We start from the raw sequence: 19,656 nt of genomic DNA, 5'->3' as shown, positions 1-19,656 counted from the left end.
TTTACACAATTCTGGTTTTACTATGCATTCAAAAAATTTTGCTGCAGATATTGCTATTGCTACAGATGGTCTGATTTGGGAGAGTTTTGTTCCCATGACACACTAACTGGAAGTCACTTTTTATGTTCATGTAGAATGGTAGTCTGTGAAACTCTGACTTCCAATTTTCCCCATGAGAACCTGCATGCTCAGCCATCAAATAACATAAGGACCCATTTCCTAGTCTACCTTTCAGTCAGTAATCTCTGCCAGAAAGCTACCTGAGAGTGTCAAAAAAGAAAAAAAATCTGATATCAAGCAAGCCTGTGACAGTGTAGGGTGCCTCATCTCCTGAATGTACTCACTAATCTCTTCCAGTTAGGTCATTAGAATTATAGCGTTAAATAAAAGGACACTTAAATAGGAGTACTAAATGGCAAAGCCCAGACCCAGAAAGGAATTACAAAGAAAAAAATGCTAAGTTTCACTTTCTGTTAAATTATATTAACAGAGTCTATCCCCAGATCAATAAAGTCCCTGTATCCTAAAGGCATCAGGTTTTAAACCATTGAGTTGTTTGCCAACTTATATCTTGGTGACTGAAATATCTCAGTGACTTTTCAAACCTAGTGATAGACTGTCTCATCCACAAATAGATCTAAGTGTGTTGGTTATTCTCCATTTGCCCAACCTCCAATCTGTCCTCCACCCCCATCAGCCCGGCCCTGGGCCTCAGGAACCCAATGCTGCAGATTGTCACCCACGCTTCCTAGCCAGCTAGCTTCTGGTTGGGCTTAGCAGTGGAAGGCATCACAAGACAAGAGGAGAGAGGGGCTGGGGGATGTCTTCCCTGCTCCTTCCCTGCAGGCATCTGTACCCTGACTCAGATCGTGGCTGTGTCCTTCTAGATGACAGCTTCTACAGGGTGGCTCTTCCTGCCCAGGTCCAGCTCTCCCTGGACTCTCAGAACCCTATTTCATCCCCATTCCCCTTCAGGCCTAGAAATAGTAATTGTAAACAGATAACATGTACAGATATTGGGAAACGTCCTCAGCTCATGAAGACCAAAAAGGGACAGAGAACAGCAAAGGCAGCTGCTTGAGCCTTTGGAACTCTTAGAAACACTGTTAGCAATGTTGAGCAGAAACGTACTTGTGGATCTTAGGAAGAACACATTCAGAGCAATGTAAGAGCCAATTCTAACATAAAAAGAGAGGTTATCCAGTTAAGGTAAAACGTGTCAAAGCTTTACGTTTTCCGTAAGTGTACAAAGAGCCTAAACTGCCATTCTGAGTGTTTGTGTCTTAGGATTAGTTGGAAACTACTGAGCTTTGCACATAATGCCTACGTAGAAAGGGCATCATACTGTCTTTGCATCAGAGCTCTGCCAAAGCGCAACAATAAAAAACAGCTTTGAAAATTCCATAGATCTCTTTGACACACAACTGTAAGGAATCTGTGTTAAACTGCCAACTAGTTAAAAAAATTTTGCATACAAAGTCTTCTTAAATGGTTGCAGGAGGGATGGATGGATAGATGATGATTTAGTTGAAGTAAGTTTTAAAAGCAAATGTCGAAGGTGCAAAGCTACATTTTCATGGAGAAGGCTGGTGCAGGACCGGGAGGGTGGCAGTGTGGGGCAGCTGATGCACCTTTGCACCGTGTCCATGGTGAGCAGAACCTCAGCAGAGCCTGAGGGAGACAGGCAGGGGCTAAGTAACACAAGAGTCCACTGCCTCTCCTAGAGAGAAAGAATTTAGAAGACAAGGTATGCAACAGCATGTTTGTGTCTCCAGATACAAGGCAGGGGAGTTTGTACGTGGCAACCAATGTGATATGGTGCTGTGAACATCTCTAAAACGGTCCTGCGAAGTCTTAGGGAGCCATCGTTTGTGTTGAGATTCAAGCTAGAATTAATGTCTCTAAAAAAAAAAAAGCTTCCATGGAATAAGTATGGACCATAGACCAGTGGGGAGCAAAAGCCCTCAGATACATGTAAAATGTGGTAAGATCATTCCTAGAAAAAGCATTTAAGACCTTTTCTTTAATATATTCAATACAGTGTCAAGACCTGAAAATGAATTCTTCCAGAGATTTTAAATTTACTTATAATTTCTATTCTCCTCTATTTCAAAAGGGGACTTGGGAGGACTCCTCAAGGACCCATACAAATCATATCTTCTGTATCTGCTGAAAACATCATCACCAAGCACATCCTCCTTAACAGATCCCGAAAGAGGTTCCCAAGGAGAGCCTCAGGTCCCCACTGGTTAACTCCAAGAAATCTCTCTCAAGTGAGTCACTAGAAGACAAATACACAGCCTTTTTTCACAGTATGGGTTACATCACTAATCACTATAGCACAAATCAAAAACTTATTATCAGTCTACTGAACTTTATATCATTGGGATAATTTTTCGGTGTAAACTAAAGGAGCTAAGAGACAATTAAGGTAGAAGGGAGATAAAAGCACCTGAACTGAGAGTAACCCCAAAGAAGACACAGGACTAATTTGCACTTCCTAAATGCAAAGGAGCAACCAAATGATGACTGCTATTCCTTGACTTAGTGTCCTAAAAATTTCATGGCAACAAACAAAGAAAGCCAGCTAAGAATGGTCCATAAGATGTAAGGGGAAACAAACTGAAACCAGTCATTTTCAAGAAGAGTAAACAGCTCTAAAACACAATTACACTATCACAGTTAAGCAGAGAAAACATATGATAAATGGTCATCATCAATTTATGGATGCTCTCCCAGACCTAAATAGTACCAGATCTTGAGCTTTCAAAAATCTGATCTGTTAAGAACAACTGATTGGCCAGGTGTAGTGGCTCACACCTGTAGTCCCAGCACTTTGGAAGGCCGAGACAGGCCAATCACTTGAGCATAGGAATTCTCCACAAAAGCTACAAAAATCAGCCAGCCATGGTGGCACATGCCTTCCGTCTCAGCTACTTAGGAGGCTAAGGTGGGAGGATCGCTTGCCAGGAAGGCAGAGGCTGCAGTGGGCCATGATCGCACCACTGCATTCCAGCCTGAGCAATAGAACAAGACCCTGTCTCAAAAAAGAACAATTGTTCTATATGGAAGGAAAATTTGGGGCTGGGGGTGGGAAGAAAATTTATATTAAAAGAGCGGCCAGGGCCGGGCGCGGTGGCTCAAGCCTGTAATCCCAGCACTTTGGGAGGCCGAGACGGGCAGATCACGAGGTCAGATCAAGACCATCCTGGCTAACCTGGTGAAACCCCATCTCTACTAAAAAAATACAAAAAACTAGCCGGGCGAGGTGGCGGGCACCTGTAGTCCCAGCTACTCGCAAGGCTGAGGCAGGAGAATGGCGTAAACCCGGGAGGTAGAGCTTGCAGTGAGCTGAGATCCGGCCACTGCACTCCAGCCTGGGCGACAGAGCGAGACTCTGTCTCAAAAAAAAAAAAAGCTTCATATTAGGAATTATTGTTTTCAGCCAGATGCGATAGCTCATGCCTGTAACTCCAGCACATGGGGAGACTGAGGCAGGAGGACTGTTTGAGGCCAGGAGTTTGAGACCATCCTGGACAACAGAGTAAGACCCCATCTCTACAGAAAATTTAAAAAATTAGCCAGGTATGATGGCATGCTCCTATAGGCCCAGCTACTCAGGAGGATGAGGTGGAAGAGTTGCTTGAGCCTGGGAGTTCAAGGCTGCAGTGAGTTATGATCATGCCACTGCACTCCAGCCTAGGCAACAGCTCAAAGGTCCTGTCTTCTAAATAAACTAAAAAATAAAAATAAAGAATCATTGTTTTCTACTTATCTTGTAATAGTAGATGAGAGAAACTATTTCCTATCTTCCATAATCCAACGACCCCAGATGACAAGATCAGCCTCTTGGGAGATGAAGGAAAACAGGGAGACCATGACTAGGACACTGTCCTCTTGGACATGCAACCAACAGAATTGAGGAATGTCAGGTCTGAAAGACAACCTGATTGTATGGCCCAAATCCCGTGTGTGTGTTTTTCAGGAAACAGGCTTTGAAAAAATTATGCTGAAAAATCATATTTAAAGAGCAACAATTTTAATCACTGACTTTACTATTTCCATATTCTTATTCTTATGAAAAATTAATTTCACAACTCAATGATTAAAAGACAAGAGCAATAAAAACACAAGACCCCTCTGTAGAGCCAGACCTACTTGGTCCAGTCACAAAGATTACACTAGGTACATTTCCAACCACCATCTGTGTTTGGCATCCTCTTCTCTCTCCAGGAATCCCCTTGCCTTCACCCATCTTTCTTCCTCCAGGCATCACTGATGGGTCCCATTCATGCAGAATATTCTAGCTCTTGAGGCTGTAAACCCCCTTAGTTGCTAACCCAATGCTACCTTTCCTAGGGAATGCATAGGTTTCCATCATATACTAGTTAAAGATAAGAAAGTCTTTAAGACCCACACAACTCCTTAATTGTGGTTCTGAATCATGCAATAAGCATAAGGAAGATATTTTTGAATAAAGAGGGCTTTCCTTCTTTTCTCTAATTGCATCATTTAAGCAGCCACCTCCTCCACCTACTTGTAAGACCAACACTGCATCTGTATTTCCTTAAAAGGGAATATTTACCTATTAGACAATGTGCTGCTTTCCACATGGTAAGGTTTTCTTTTTGCTGACCTTGAAGGAGAACGATCCAGAAGTCTCTGGGTTTGAAATGTTGGGTGATTCAAACACTGTTCTGTCAAGTATCTGTCAGCTGGGTCCAACTTCAATAAATTCTTAGGAAATAAAATTTAGGATTGTTAAGAACATTACAAAGTAAAATTTAAGTTCTAATAAAAACCTTATTTTTTTTCCTTATAAAAGAAATACACAGTCATTGCAGAATATCAAGTAAACACAGTTTGGGAAATAAAAAAAGACTATCTAAATCACCTATAATCTCATTATCATTTCCTCTTGGTATATATGATCCCAGCCCTTTTTTGAATATCCTATATACATATTTTCTCTTACAAAATATACACACAGTTTTGTACCCTGCACTTATCATTAATCAAAATCACTTTTACAATATAATTAAAAATTTAAAGTATACTTTTAATTACATAGATACTTGAAAGAATATACATTTTTCATCTTTCTCTTATTCCCCAGATACCCAGTTCTCTTTTCTGGAGGCAGCCTAGGTTATCAGTTTCTTGGGCATCCTTCCATAGATACTCTCTATACATATCTCTATCTGCTCCTTTTATTTTACCCACATAGTAGTACACACATAATAGCCAGAATTTAGCTTTCTTCCCACTTGACATAAGATCTTAAGAAATCATTCGGGACTGGGTGTGGTGGCTCACATCTGTAATCTCAGCACTTTGGGAGGCTGAGGCGGGTGGATCATCTGAGGTCAGGAGTTTCGAGACCAGCCAGACCAGCATGGTGAAACCCTGTCTCTACTAAAAATACAAAATTAGCCGGGCGTGGTGGCTCATGCCTGTAATCCCAGCTACTCAGGAGGCTGAGGTAGGAGAATCGCCTGAACCTAGGAGGTGGAGGTTGCAGTGAGCCGAGATTGCACCATTGCACTCCAGTCTGCACCACAAGAGTGAAACTCCGTCTCAAAGAAAAAAAAAAAAAAAATCATTCTGTATCAGCAAAGAGCCTCAACTCTAATTTTTTGGTTTTAAAGTTTCTTCTTTTACGTTTTTTTAACTTTTAAGTTCAGTATTTGGAAGGAAATTTTTTTTAAGACTAAGATAGAGCCAACATAATTACTGCAGCTAGTCTTAAGGTTATTAGGGGCTTGAACTAATTCTGGTGACTTGTACCCCACTAAATTGGCTGACAGGATGAGATGGCCATTTTAGGTACTTATATGTGGACAAAATTAACACGGCAGCTTTAGAGAATGGCAAAGAGAATATTTCTCTTTGAAATATTCAAAGAAGGGATAATTGGTATTTTTCATTTTTCAAATTTGTTTTCAAAAAAAACCTAAAAAACAAGAGGAATGATTCTATTTATATAACATTCGATAATAACAAGGCAATACTAATCTTTGGTGACAGAAGTCAGAACTGGTTTTGGGGTGGGGGGTGGCATAAAGCCTGGAAGGGGGCATAAGAAGGCTTCCAGGGTGTTAGCAATTTTCTCTGTCACCATCTGGGTAGAGTTATACTAATATGTTTACATTATAAAAAGTAACTGACATATAGATATAATTCATGCACCTTCTGAAAGGACATGTCAATAAAAATATTTACTTCAAGAAATCTGATGGTAAAGATATTAAATAAATAGGAATTTGAATGTTTAACTTCTAAACTGGCAGAAGCACAGGATGATTCGGGTTATCTTTCTACTTTTATTTGTGCTAGCTTTTAATCAGGTACCATACTGATGCTTGGCAATTATATTTGGTAATGATTTAACAAAAACATTCAATTATTTTTAACTAAAGAAAGATCAAAGGCAGAAAACATGAAATTGTATTTAATTCCATGTTCCTATTTTATTCTATTCACATTTTAAAAGTTACCAAATTATTGAGGTCCCAATCCATGAGGACTGACTGTGTGAAAAAGCGTATTGACAAAACCTACCTGATTTAAGTTATAATTTATGCCTAATTAAACAAAAGGCTTTGAGGGTTCTTTCTGAGGGTAGCATTTCTCAATCTGCGTTCAGAAGAACACTAGAGCTTTAGCATTTTATAAAAAACAGTATTCAGTATTTAATTAAATTTGGAAAATAGTGGATAAGACAGAAATGCTTCTTTACTGTGATATTTCTGAAAGCCTTTATAGATTAAGGAATATTGTGTATCTCTACAAAAGGTTGTATGGTATGTGGCCTTTCTGAAACGTCACACCCTCCTCCCCCACCTCCACCCCCACACCTATGTACATTTTGTTCCCTGGAACACAGATTAACATAGTTTAAAGCACGGCAAAGTTCTGAGAATGCCACTCGAAAATTTCCGACTGTGCTAAGTATGCCTTTCAAAGGCTCTATGCACAGTGTAACCTCTACTGATTTTGACAGTTGACTGACTGGGCATAAAATAAAATTGATCCATTAATAAGTGTTCTTTGAAGGTCTACTATCAAACAACCAACACTTGTTTGTGCACTTCTGGCTGCAGTGAAAGCTGGAGAAATATGAAAAATAGTTCCCACTCAAGAAGCCGACTGTCTACTGGAGAAAAAAAAATAAACTTGAATAAAGAAATCTGAGAATGCTTTTAGGGTATAGAGCCGGAAGACTTTTGGACAGGGAGGGTAGCATAAGGAAGAACACTCAGGCCACAGCATTAGCAATCATCCTGATATGTCTAAAGTAGAGCCAGAAAGAGTCTGGGAGAAAAAGAGAAAAATGAGATTCACTGATCAAATCTGTGTAGGCGATGGGAGGCTTCAAATACCATGTCAGAAAAAATTGTTGAATTTCTTCTTTCAACATTGATTTTAAGATTTGTTTTAAAACCTTATGCTTGAACAGCTCTTGCACACTAACAGATTTTTATTATTCTGTCCATTTAAAAAATATCATTTAGGGATCTCATGATTCTGTGTAGATGGACTGTGACAAGACCAGATCCCACTGTAATTTTAAATAAGTTACATGCCTTTTAATATGACATAGTTCCCCATTATTTGCCATTCCACATCTCCTAACATTTCATTCATAAAAGCAGGCTATGGTCACATGTAGACATAAAAGAATCCACAAATCAAAAGATATTTTATAGAGATAACATCGATTTGCCTTACCTTCATTAGGTCAAGTAGAACACTATTCAAAATTCCAAGATATCTTCTTTCCAAGGACTGAGGATGGTTAACAGCTGGAAACTGTGAGACACACACAAAGCGAATGTTAACATTTGGGGAAGGATATGTTGTGTACGTGCTTGTGAGTGCTGCAGAAGGGAGCAGATAAGCAAAAATGCCAATCCCAGTCAAATTTATACTTGTATATTACTTTTGTTGTCTATGTATTTTTATTTTATTTTTTTTGAGACGGAGTTTCGTGCTGTTGCCCAGGCTGGAATGCAATGGCATGATCTCGGCTCACTGCAACCTCTGCCTCCTGGGTTCACGTGATTCTCCTGCTTCAGCCTCCTGAGTAACTGGGATTACAGGCACCCGCCACCACGCCCGGCTAATTTTTTGTATTTTTAGTAGAGATGGGGTTTCACTATGTTGGCCAGGCTGGTCTTGAACTTCTGACCTTGTGATCTGCTCGCCTCAGCCTCCCAAAGTGCTCGGATTACAGGCGTAAGCCACCACACTCGGCCTTCTATGTATTTTTATATGGATTAATAGGACTGGGTGTCAAATAATAGGAAAATTCACAGGTGAAAGATGATACTTAAATCTAGGCAGACGATACTAAGGCATGTGAAACAAACTAAAATATAAAAATTTGAACTAATTATGTAGTAAAATAGAATATCATCTGTTTATACAAACAATTCAGTTCTAATATAGTATATACATAATTTGCTTATACACATGATTCTTAATTACTGAGAGTAATTGAGGATCTAGCAGAAAGTATATGATAAGACATCAGATAGTATTCTTATAGCTTTTTAACAACAACATACCATTTACTCTTGAAAACAGAGAAGTAAAAAAAGAAAGTAAGTGGCCAGTACCTAAAAGATCATGAAAGTAGAGAGTGAATTCAGACACACATTCTATCATTGCTTTTAATAAGCTCTTATAATAACCTGTTTTCAAATTCTTCCTTTTTTAAAGTTGGAACCGAAGACAAACATAGGTTCCTAGATTAACAAATGCATTTTTAAACAAAATGAGGGGAAGAGGTCAAGTTTATTTAGATGTGCTTTCTGTTCTTTCCTCTGCCAACTCACATTCTGCAATATCTAGTGGATGTTAAAGTATTGGGTAATATGACTGGCAGAGCCCAGTGCCATGTACTCCCTTCCAAATGTCAGGGCTAGTCTGCTTCCATACGTTATTTCCTCTATACCAACATGCCAGCATTTCAAAGTACTGAAATCCTTAAACATGCTAAATAAGTAAATGGGAGGACTAATTACATAGTAAAATTTCAAACAAGATATTTAAGGATTATGACATCATCTCCACACCATGCTCTGGATAGAAGGAGACAAAAAATACAGGTAAGACCCAAACCCTGCTCTTGAGGGATCTGCTGTCTGGTTGGGAAAGCAATCAGTGTTAAACTGTGTAATCATAAATTCTAATTGAAGCTCAGAGAAAGGTAAGACCAAGATGGTTTATGGCCGTGGAAGAAATAACCCATAGGTAGTATCTGAACTGGGTTTTGAAAAATATGAAAAATGTGAAGACAGAGAAAAGTAGGACAGCACCTTCCAGATAGAGGAGTAGAAGGAATAACATGAACTCAACACAGATGCACAGGCAATAACCTAAAACTGATTTCTGAGGGAAGTGATGTTACATGAGGCATTTTGGATATATTATTCTTATTTTAGAGATGAAGAAGGTGACAAGCAGAAAGTTCAAATAACTGGTTCAAGGCAAGTTACATAATTAAACAGCAGTAGAATTAGTATTTGCACCCAGTCTTGTGATCCAAACCCACACTCTTTCTAAACCTAGGTGCCTCTCCTAAGGGAAGTACAGAGGTTCCCTTTGATGTTACTAGAGCATTAAATATCAGCCCAAAGAGAAAGACACTACCATGCTGTAATAGAAGACCCTATACCAGTACATGTTAATATTTTGTGTATGAGGTCTATCTTATGCTACCAGATACCGCCTTCTTTTTTCTAGGAGTGAAATTTCATTGATAAGAAAATTAATGCTGAAAGTCAAAAGGTATTAGAAATATTACAATAAAAAATGACCAAGCAAACTCCTAACTTCAAAGAATTTACATGCATTTGAATGAGACCTACCATTCTAATATGAAATAATTCAACAAATAGCCAAAACTCATGCATAGAAGTTTAAAATATATCTCAATCAGTCTTTTTCTTTCTGAATCACTTGGCCAATCCAATCCAATCCAATCTAATGAGAATGCTTCTTTGCTGAGTACTACGTGTGAGGTTCTGGTCTAGACATTTTACAAATAATATTTCATCTTTACACCAATCCAATCAGGCAGTCTTTTGGTTATCATCATTTTACATGACAAGAAACAGAGGCACAGGATGGTGAAATAACTTCCTGGCATCATTCAAAATAGTAAATATGGAGCCAGGCCTTGAACCCCAACAGTCTAACTCCAGAGTCTAGGCCCTATACTATGGGGGCATCAATTGGTACCTTATCCCAATAATGCAAACCACTATAAGCAACATCTTGTAGATTTTCCTGTCTCTATACAACTAAATCCAAATGCACATCACAATGGACGGGTTACTGGTCAGTCCATGGTGCACAGCAGATGCAGTTTACATGTCCCATGTGCTTAGCTATCTGTTATAGACATTTTCAAATAACATCATGAAAGAAAATTTCTCCCTCAAAAGATATTGTCAAGCCTCCAAAGAGATTAAACTAATTTAGTTAAAACACCACAAACACTTTCAGACTAAAATGTGAAAGTATTAAGGTTTATAAAAGTCAAAGTGTGATGGAGGCAGCAATTTCCCTGAAGGATATTTGTAAGCAGCATTATCATATGCTGTCTGGAATTTTATAGACAATATTGTTTAGGGAAGAAGACTATGAACAAACAGGACCACAGACAAATGAGAAAGAGATATTCTTCGTGTGGCCTATCTAATCGAAATGCCCCTCGTTCTTCAATATCCATTTCAAATGTCAAATGCTTCATAAAGCCTTCTCTAATGAATCCCCAATGATGATTTCTAACTTTCCAGAATATGTGACACTCTCATGGTCTAAACCATACGGAGATACATTAGAAAACCATACAATGAGGTAAACAATGCAGTACTTTATTATATACCACACTTTCTTATAAATTGTATTGTTTTCTAATTATTTCATGGATGGAAGTCTTAATTCTTCAGCTAGTTTATAAGTTATCAAGGCCAAGCAGCATGTCAGATCTGTTTATACTCTCTTCAGAGAATCCAGCATAGAGCCTCATAAACCAGGCCAAGAACAAGTCAGCCAGCAAACCAGGCTTAATGTTCCAGCAGTTAATGTTAAAATCCTGAGCTCAAATATTTAATCATTCAACACTATTCAGCCTCGCAGGCACTATTCTAGGTGTGCTGCAAATACAATGGTGAACATTAACAGTTCATTTCCTCAGGGAATTCATTAGTCCAGTGAGGATACATATTTGCAAACAGCTACTTAAAGGAGAATGCAATGGGTGCTACAAAAGAGGTATGACCAGAGTGTTATAGGGTCACCAGTTTCCCCTCGAATAGTCTAGAAGGTCTTCATGGAGGGAGGACATTTGGCCTGAGTCTAGAAGAGGAACAAGGAGGAGAAGAAAGAGGGGTGAGTGTTGGGAGCATTATAGAGATGGAAATGCAGAGTATAAAAGCAATATGTCGAGGAAATGGTGAGAGGTTCAATGTGGCCAAAGAGCACACACTGGGCCAGGCGGGAGGCAGAAATGAGGCTGGAGGACTAAGAAGGGGTTTGTAAGCTACCCTAAAGAGTTTAAACTTTATCAGTAACCTTGTAGAGGTTTCTCAACAAAAAAGAGAATTGTGTGGTTTGAGAAATGTGAGAAGGCTAAAATGAAAAGAGAAAGATCGGGGGATCTATTTGGGGGTGATGGTCAAAGGTTAGGTAAAGGTAAAAGGGTAAAAGCAGCATGAGAGATGGAGAGAAAAGAAATACAGTTAAGCTTGAATGCTGATGTCACAGACTGGTTAATCACTTCTCAGATATGTAGTGAGTACTTACTGGATATGGTAGTTTCTGTGTTAAATGCTGGAAACACATCTGTGATGTGATAAAACCGTTGATTTCTGCCCTTCAGAAACCTATATTCTAGTGTGGGAGGACTAGATAGTTAATAACAAGTAAGGAAACAGACAAAATAATTCCATACTGTGGTAAGTTCTATGATAGAGAAAGGATGCTGTGGGAGAGAGAGACTAGGATAGAGGTAAGGGTGGTATGTTGGGTGGCCAGAGAAAGGGGCACTCTTTGAGACTGATAGAATGAAAAGGGACCACACGAGGGAAGCACCTTGCCAGGAGAAGCAGCCATGGGTCCCAAGTTGGTGAAACTGGAAAAACCCTGGAATGTTTACAGAAGCCAAAGAACAAAAAAGGTAAGTGTGCTGAGAATCTGGAGAATGGGGGGAAAGGAGATAGGTATGAGATGAGGTCAGGCAAGGTCTCATAGGCTACAACAAGGAGTTTAGATGGATTCTCAGTGAAAATGCAATTCATTAATTATGACTAACTTTATTTCTGATTATAATAGATTTTTCTTTCTTCTAGACTGAGGACAAGTCCTATTTATTGTCATATTTCCAACACCTAGTATGACAAATGTTCAAAAATGTTGAGCTAAGCTGCTGAACCACATATGCTCTTGGCGCCCCAATTACTGGTCATATATGGCAAATTTTTGGCTTACAAAAGCAAAAATAAAAGGAGAAACGACAAACTTGCCTGAGGTAACTCAGACAGATGTGAAAGACAGAGAAAGCAGGAGATAAAAGAGACACTGGTATACCTCTGTCCATTCATTTCAACCACATTCACTGAGCCTAGAAGGATCTGGACAGTTGGGCACTCAGGTTTGAGCAGCGGTGGTCTCTAAAGGGAAATTAACTGAGGGCCAGAAAATCAAAAGAAAAAAACAAAGGGCTTTGTAAATGGCAAGGTAATATGGTTTGAGAATTATGCATTTCAGAGAAAGGAAGGAAATGGTGGGGAGATTATTTTATAGTTCCCAAAATGACCAGCAATTGCCATGTTGGCCCAAAAAAGTAGCTGAAGATGGATTAAAGATTTAAATGTTAGACTAAAACCATAAAAACCCTAGAAGAAAACCTAGGCAATACCATTCCGGACATAGGCATGAGCAAGGACTTCATGACTAAAACACCAAAAGCAACGGCAACAAAAGCCAAAATTGACAAATGGGATCTAATTAAACTAAAGAGCTTCTGCACAGCAGAAGAAACTACCATCAGAGTGAACAGGCAACCTACAGAATGGGAGACAATTTTTACAATCTACCCATCTGACAAAGGGCTAATATCCAGAGTCTACAAAGAACTTAAACAAATTTACAAGAAAAAAACAACCCCATCAAAAAGTGGGCGAAGGATATGAACAGACACTTCTCAAAAGAAGACATTTATGCATCCAACAGACACATGAAAAAATGCTCATCATCACTGGCCATCAGAGAAATGCAAATCAAAACCACAATGAAATATCATCTCACACCAGTGAGAATGGCGATCATTAAAAGGTCAGGAAACAACAGGTGCTGGAGAGGATGTGGAGAAATAGGAACACTTTTACACTATTGATGTAAACTAGTTCAACCACTGTGGAAAACAGTGTGGTGATTCCTCAAGGATCTAGAACTAGAAATACCATTTGGCCCAGCCATCCCATTACTGGGTACATACCCAAAGAATTATAAATTATGCTGCTATAAAGACACATGCACATGTATGTTTACTGCAGCACTATTCACAATAGCAAAGACTTGGAACCAACACAAATGTCCATCAATGATAGACTGGATTAAGAAAATGTGGCACATATACACAATGGAATACTATGTAGCCATAAAAAAGGATGAGTCCATGTCCTTTGTAGGGACATGGATGCAGCTAGAAACCATCATTCTGAGCAAACTATCCCAAGGACAGAAAACCAAACACCTCATGTTCTCACTCATAAATGGGAATTGAACAATGAGAACACTTGGACACAGGATGGGGAACATCACACATCGGGGCCTGTCGTGGGGTCGGGGGAGGGGGGAAGGATAGCATTAGGCGATATACCTAATGTAAATGATGAGTTAATGGGTGCAGCACACCAACATGGCACATGTACACAAATGTAACAAACCTGCACATTGTGCACATGTACCCTAGAACTTAATGTATAATAATAATAATAATAACAACAACAACAATAATAAAGTGGCTGAAAACTTAAAAAGTTGTTTTTGGGATAGATGGAAGACAGAAGTAGCCTATAACTCACTGGGCACTCCAATAAGGTGACTCTTCCTCATTTGGGGAAAGTTTATACTTTCTAAGACATTATTTAGCATATTCTCAGAAAAGTTTTGTACAAAGTTGTCAAGTCTAGGAAAGGCTGCCCAAGACGATACACTAGTTTTTTTTTTTGAGACAGACTCTCACTCTGTCACCCAGGCTGGAGTGCAGTGGCACGATCTCAGCTCACTGCAACTTCTGCCTCTTGGGTTCAAGCAATTCTCCTGCCTCTGCCTCCCGAGTAGCTGGGACTGCAGGTGTGTGCCACCATGCCCGGCTAATTTTTGTATTTTTTGTAGAGATGGGGTTTCACAAAGTTGGCCAGGCTGGTATCGAACTCCTGGCCTCAAGTGATCTGCCCAACTTGGCCTCCCAAAGTGCTGGGATTACAGGAGTGAGCCACCATGTATGGCCCCAAGAAAATACACCAGTTTGAAAAGAAGATTTGATGTTTCACTGTCAGTGGACCAGAAACATCTACTAAAACACGAACCTTCAAATCTGGGGAATCCAAGTTTTCAGGGCTCTCCTCAAATCACTACAAATATGTTTGCTCAGCATTCATACATTTGGTATATTCGGGGTTGCTTAATAGTTTGGATAAAGAAACAGTGTAAGATAACCAAAGTTTAGAGTGTAAGAATGTATACACTAAAAAAGATTTTGAAAAACTGGAACTTAAAAATTAGAAAAATGATTAGAATTTGAATTCTACCACTTTTTAAATTCACAAGTACTATTAAAAAATTCAGAAATGAAATATTATAATAGGGATTATCAACACTGTAGTGGGAAAGGAAATAGTATTCAAAGGATAGTTTAGCATTCCATTGTGCAATGAACAATGACTCAAATACTGCAGTATTGATTCCATTTTGGGTTTCAGCAAAACCTCTTACCCGGAGCCCATGGAAGCGAGGATTACTGTAGAAAAGCTTCATCTGCTCAGATGGAAGTGGTCCTAGCACCTTCTGAATAGTAAAAAGTTGGTCAATTTCACTTTCTCCAGGAAATAAAGGTTGTCCATCACTAAGCTCTCCAAGAATACAGCCCACCGACCACATGTCTACGGACTTTCCATAGGGAGCGCTGAAAAATAAAGGAAGAGATTATTTTGGCAACTGAAAAAATACAATGTTTTGATAATTTCCAAATTATTGTGAACAAATTTATAATGTGCAGCACACTTGTATATTTATGAAATTAGAAAGTTCCATGTGAAAAGAAGACTGAAAAGTAAATCATCAGAACACAAGTGAATAAACCTATGCTAATAAAGCCACCAACTTAATAACAATTTAGTTAGTATACACTAATTTGAAATTTATTCACATAAATAGATATAAATATATATCTTAAATGTGAACGGCTTAATAAACCCTAATACAGTATACATATCTGGCAAGTAACACCTCATTTGGGGAATGAAATGCTTCCAAATAATTGTATTTTCTAAGACAAATAATTATCCTTTAGCTCTCTAAATGTCAAAAAGATATATCTTATCCATTTTATCAGTTCAGTCTATTAAAATTTACTATGTACTGACTTATGTGTTTCCTTAACACGGAATATTATTTAACCTTCCATTACTCAGCATCACAGTTTCTGATGACTAAGATTGTGCTAAGGTCTACTGTATTATTTATTTGTATATAATATATGTAGCCTATGTATACAGAGCTTTATGGTAGCTATTTCCCTCAAAACATTTTCCAGTTTACTTAGGGGTTTATAGCTTTCTTCTAGGGTGTGAGTTTACCAGAGGGCTTTAGGAGTGTTGCCGTTATTAATAAATGGAGGTTGTAGATGAAAATCCAGGTATCCTCAAAACAACTTTATATCTATCTCTCAGTATCTAGAGTGTTAAATTTATAGCAAATTAAGAAACCACACACACATACAAGCACGTGCACGCTCACACACATTTCCAACATAAATAGTCCAAGCTTTAAGAAGGGAAAGCCAAAAGAAAATATCTGAAAAAGAATATGGAATGGAATTTTGGAATGCTAAAATGATACAGTAGTGAAACAAAACTTTTAAATCAAAGGACTGTTAACATTATACAGAACAAATTTCTAGGATAACAAATCATTGCAATAATAAGTCAGTATTTCATGTATCTCATTTCCTTCCCATATCAACCTAAGAACCACACAAGGAAACTTCATTTAGATCTTTTTGGTAAGTTTGTTGGGCAGGGCAAGATACTGATCTTTCTTTCGTTATCTGTTTGAGAGAGAGAAAATTTGTTCCATAGTGCTAGATGGAGAAACTTATGGAAAATTTCCACATACTCACTACAAGCTATTTTTCTTCTGTCATTTGATTTGAATAATTTATGCAGCTGGAATGATACTGAATGTCAAGGACAAAGCCTTGAGAATGTATAAAATTTAAATTCTTAATGTATAACCAAGTATCTGATTTCAAAGGGATTTTTACAAATATAGTTCTTCAACTAGTACTTGACAATCACTTAATTAGCAATATTTATTTTAGCACTAATTTAGTTACATTGTCCCCATACTTTTAGCAGCTACTGCACATCTCTAAACATAACTCCAGTTTTTCTATAGGTATTATTAAGCAGCAAATACTCTCTGAAGATTCACAATAAGGCTTCCTCAAAATAAACTTTTTGGGGCCATGTTTCAGACAACACCATATTATAACAAGCCCTTCTCCTACGCTTGAGTCCTCAGATGCGGTTCTAAGAATGATCTACTTCATACTCGTTTCTCCATCGGTAAAGTGTCCAGTAAATTCAATTCTCCCAAAAGAAAATGGACTATGCATCCCAATGAGTCCAAAAGGTACACGGAAGAAATATGGACAATCACAAAATCAATCCTGATTCTAAGATTAAAAATTAGCATTAAAAACTCTAAACTCTGCCCACACAATGGAAGAGATAATAAAGTGACTAAGCATCTTTGTTTTTCAGGATAAAGCAAGCTTTTGATTAAAAAAAAAATAGTAAAGCTTTCAAAAACTAATGTCAATGATTCTTACAGGCTTTAGGTCAGCAATGAATCAAGAAGTACTACTAGACGGTTGGTAGACACTGGAAAATAAGTAGTTAATATCAAAATAAACCCTGAGTAACTTAAACATGTAGTCATCATGCTCTTCAGAAAAAAAAAATCCAGAAACTTATATTGCTATTATATAAAAAACATTTTTAAAAATTAAATTCTTCATGTCCCCCAGATACACGTATGGCACGCTAAAGAAATGAGACCTATAATTTGTGCACTTGTCATCATTATCACTATATCTAATTTTATTTGTGGAGTATAAATTATGTTTTTGGGTGGTCCCAAAGAAGGAAATACAATCTAGGGAAAATAATCCTACAACTAGGGTAGGTAGGGAATTATTAATGAGAACTACAGGCTCCTTCTTAGGCTTTAAAGTTAAAATGTACTAAAAAGAAAAGAACCTTATCAGAAGACCTTTTTCTGGTACTAACAGATGAATTAAAGAGCACTGAAAGTTAAAGGGTGGGCACAAAGTAGATGAATGTAGAAGATGTTAGTGAGAAAATCATCAATGCACTGCTAGTTTGAATAGCCATTTATCATCAAACGGGATTTACACTGTTCAGAACAAAAATGGCAATTGGTTCATTTTTTTGTTTTTTGGGTGTGTGTGTGTGTGTGTGTGTGTGTGTGTGTGATGGAGTCTTGTTCTGATGCCCAGGTTGGAGTGCAGTGGTGGGATATCAGCTCACTGCGACCTCCGCCTCCTGGACTTAAGTGATTCTCCTGCCTTAGCCTCTTGAGTAGATGGGACTACAGGCAGGTATCACCATGCCTGGCTAATTTTTGTATTTTTTTTTGTAGAGATGGAGTTTCACCATGTTGCCCGGGCTGGTCTTGAACTCCTGAGCTCAAGCCATCTGCTGGCTTTGGCCTCCCAAAGTGCTGGGATTATAGGCGTGAGCCACTGTGCTCAGTCTAGTTCAATATTTACTCCATGTGCCTGGCAAAGTGGTTGCATGTAAGAGATAATTGATAAGTATTTGATGAATTAATAAATGAACAAATAGATAAGCCAGAATGTCAAACTGTGTGGATATTCACATTCTTAATGTGGAAGTTTATCAGCAAAGATGGCCACAATTAATTTCTTCCATTTCCATACATATGCCATTTTATAATATGGCTCTGCCACTTGTCCCATCAAGAGGTGGAATTTATTTCTCCATACCATGGATCAGGGGTTGGTCATGTAACATGCTCTGGTCAATGAGGCAAAAGCCATACAAAAAAAGGCTTGAAAGCTACTGTTGCTTTGGGGCTTACCCTCTTACAGCAGAGAATTCTCCAACCATCACACTTAGAAACTTGGAATAGCCTACTGAAGGATAAGTTTCCAGGGACCAGAGATGGTCTGACCCAGCTGAGATCCCTAAACTAACCAGCTCCCAGATGACCTACCAGCTGACTAAAACTTCATGAGTGACTCCAAGACAGACGAGCAGAAGAACCACCCAGCTGAACTCAAACTGCTGATTCCCCTACGCCCAGAATTGTGAGCAAACAAAGTGCTTTGTTTCATACCATTAAGTTTTAGGTAGTTTGTTATACCGCAGTATGTAACTGACACATTTAATTAACTGAAGTTCTTATTTTCCATAGATGAACTCAAAGCAAATGACAATAGAATCAGCAGATGTGGAAATGTCATTCTATTTTGGGATGGTAACTCACCCAAGTAAGAGCTCTGGGGACCGATACCATCTGGTGGCAACGTACTCTGTGTAATTAGCATTATTGCCTTCTGACAGATTACGAGCAAAACCTGAAAGATAGTAAAGTCCAAAGTTGTAACTTTGAAAAAGAAACAGTAATTCATGTTGGCAAAATATTTCAGCGCTAGTAATACTTTAAACAACATCAAAAGAATGTAATGACTGTTCTTACATGGGCTATTTATTAATAATATCCTTGCTATCTTAAAAAGTTAGTAGAGTGTTCCATGTCAATTGAAAGACATACAATGTATTCACTACAAACCCAGTCTCTTCACTATGCTAAAGAAAACCGTGTTTTCGAAGTCATCCCATGCTTTTATAATTATAAAAGCATACTTTTAAATCAGTTCTCCCAATAAATGCAAACCTTAGGAAAAAAATGAAATAAAGTCCCCACAAAAGCTAGAAATCAATATCAAAGTCAAACTAACATACTGTAGACGGTCATTAATTTTGCTATGTGGCACTTACATAGTATTTGCATATGTATTGTTGCTGAGCAGTTCTAGCCCTTACATAAACAGTGATGGAAACAAAGCAGGCCAAAATTACTATCATCTCCTAATGACTGAGCATATTAGGGGTCTCTTAGTTACCAATTACAGATTCTACCACTACTTTTACCCCCACCCTTTGAAAAGGTTTTAGGGCTACTGCATAGCCACAAAATAAGGCAGGAGGATAAGTTAATCATCCATCTAACTCACCAAACACAATATAGGTTCACTGTGAATAGTTATAGAGAATCAGAACATTTAAATTAAGGGTAAAAATTAAG

The 19,656-nt window shown here is 38.3% G+C and overlaps 1 protein-coding gene across 2 annotated transcripts in view; it reads right to left on the bottom strand.

The window, feature by feature from the left end:
• The window catches only part of CDKL5 (cyclin dependent kinase like 5), a 202,362-nt gene that overhangs the window by 25,507 nt on the left and 157,199 nt on the right, over positions 1–19,656 (bottom strand). Inside the window, exons 8-11 of one of the 2 annotated variants that reach the window (XM_028842232.2) lie at positions 18,835–18,925; positions 15,013–15,202; positions 7,732–7,812; positions 4,586–4,737 (exon numbers count right to left, since the gene is read on the bottom strand). In XM_028842232.2, coding sequence (XP_028698065.2) covers positions 4,586–4,737; positions 7,732–7,812; positions 15,013–15,202; positions 18,835–18,925 — 514 coding nt within the window. The remainder of the gene's footprint in view (positions 1–4,585; positions 4,738–7,731; positions 7,813–15,012; positions 15,203–18,834; positions 18,926–19,656) is intronic. The other variant, XM_077989598.1, reaches the window with a different exon arrangement.

Source organism: Macaca mulatta, chromosome X (assembly GCF_049350105.2).
Source record: "Macaca mulatta isolate MMU2019108-1 chromosome X, T2T-MMU8v2.0, whole genome shotgun sequence".
NCBI lineage: Eukaryota > Metazoa > Chordata > Mammalia > Primates > Cercopithecidae > Macaca > Macaca mulatta.
The sequence above is the reverse complement of the archived record's forward strand: the minus strand, read 5'-3'. Positions and strand labels throughout refer to the sequence as shown.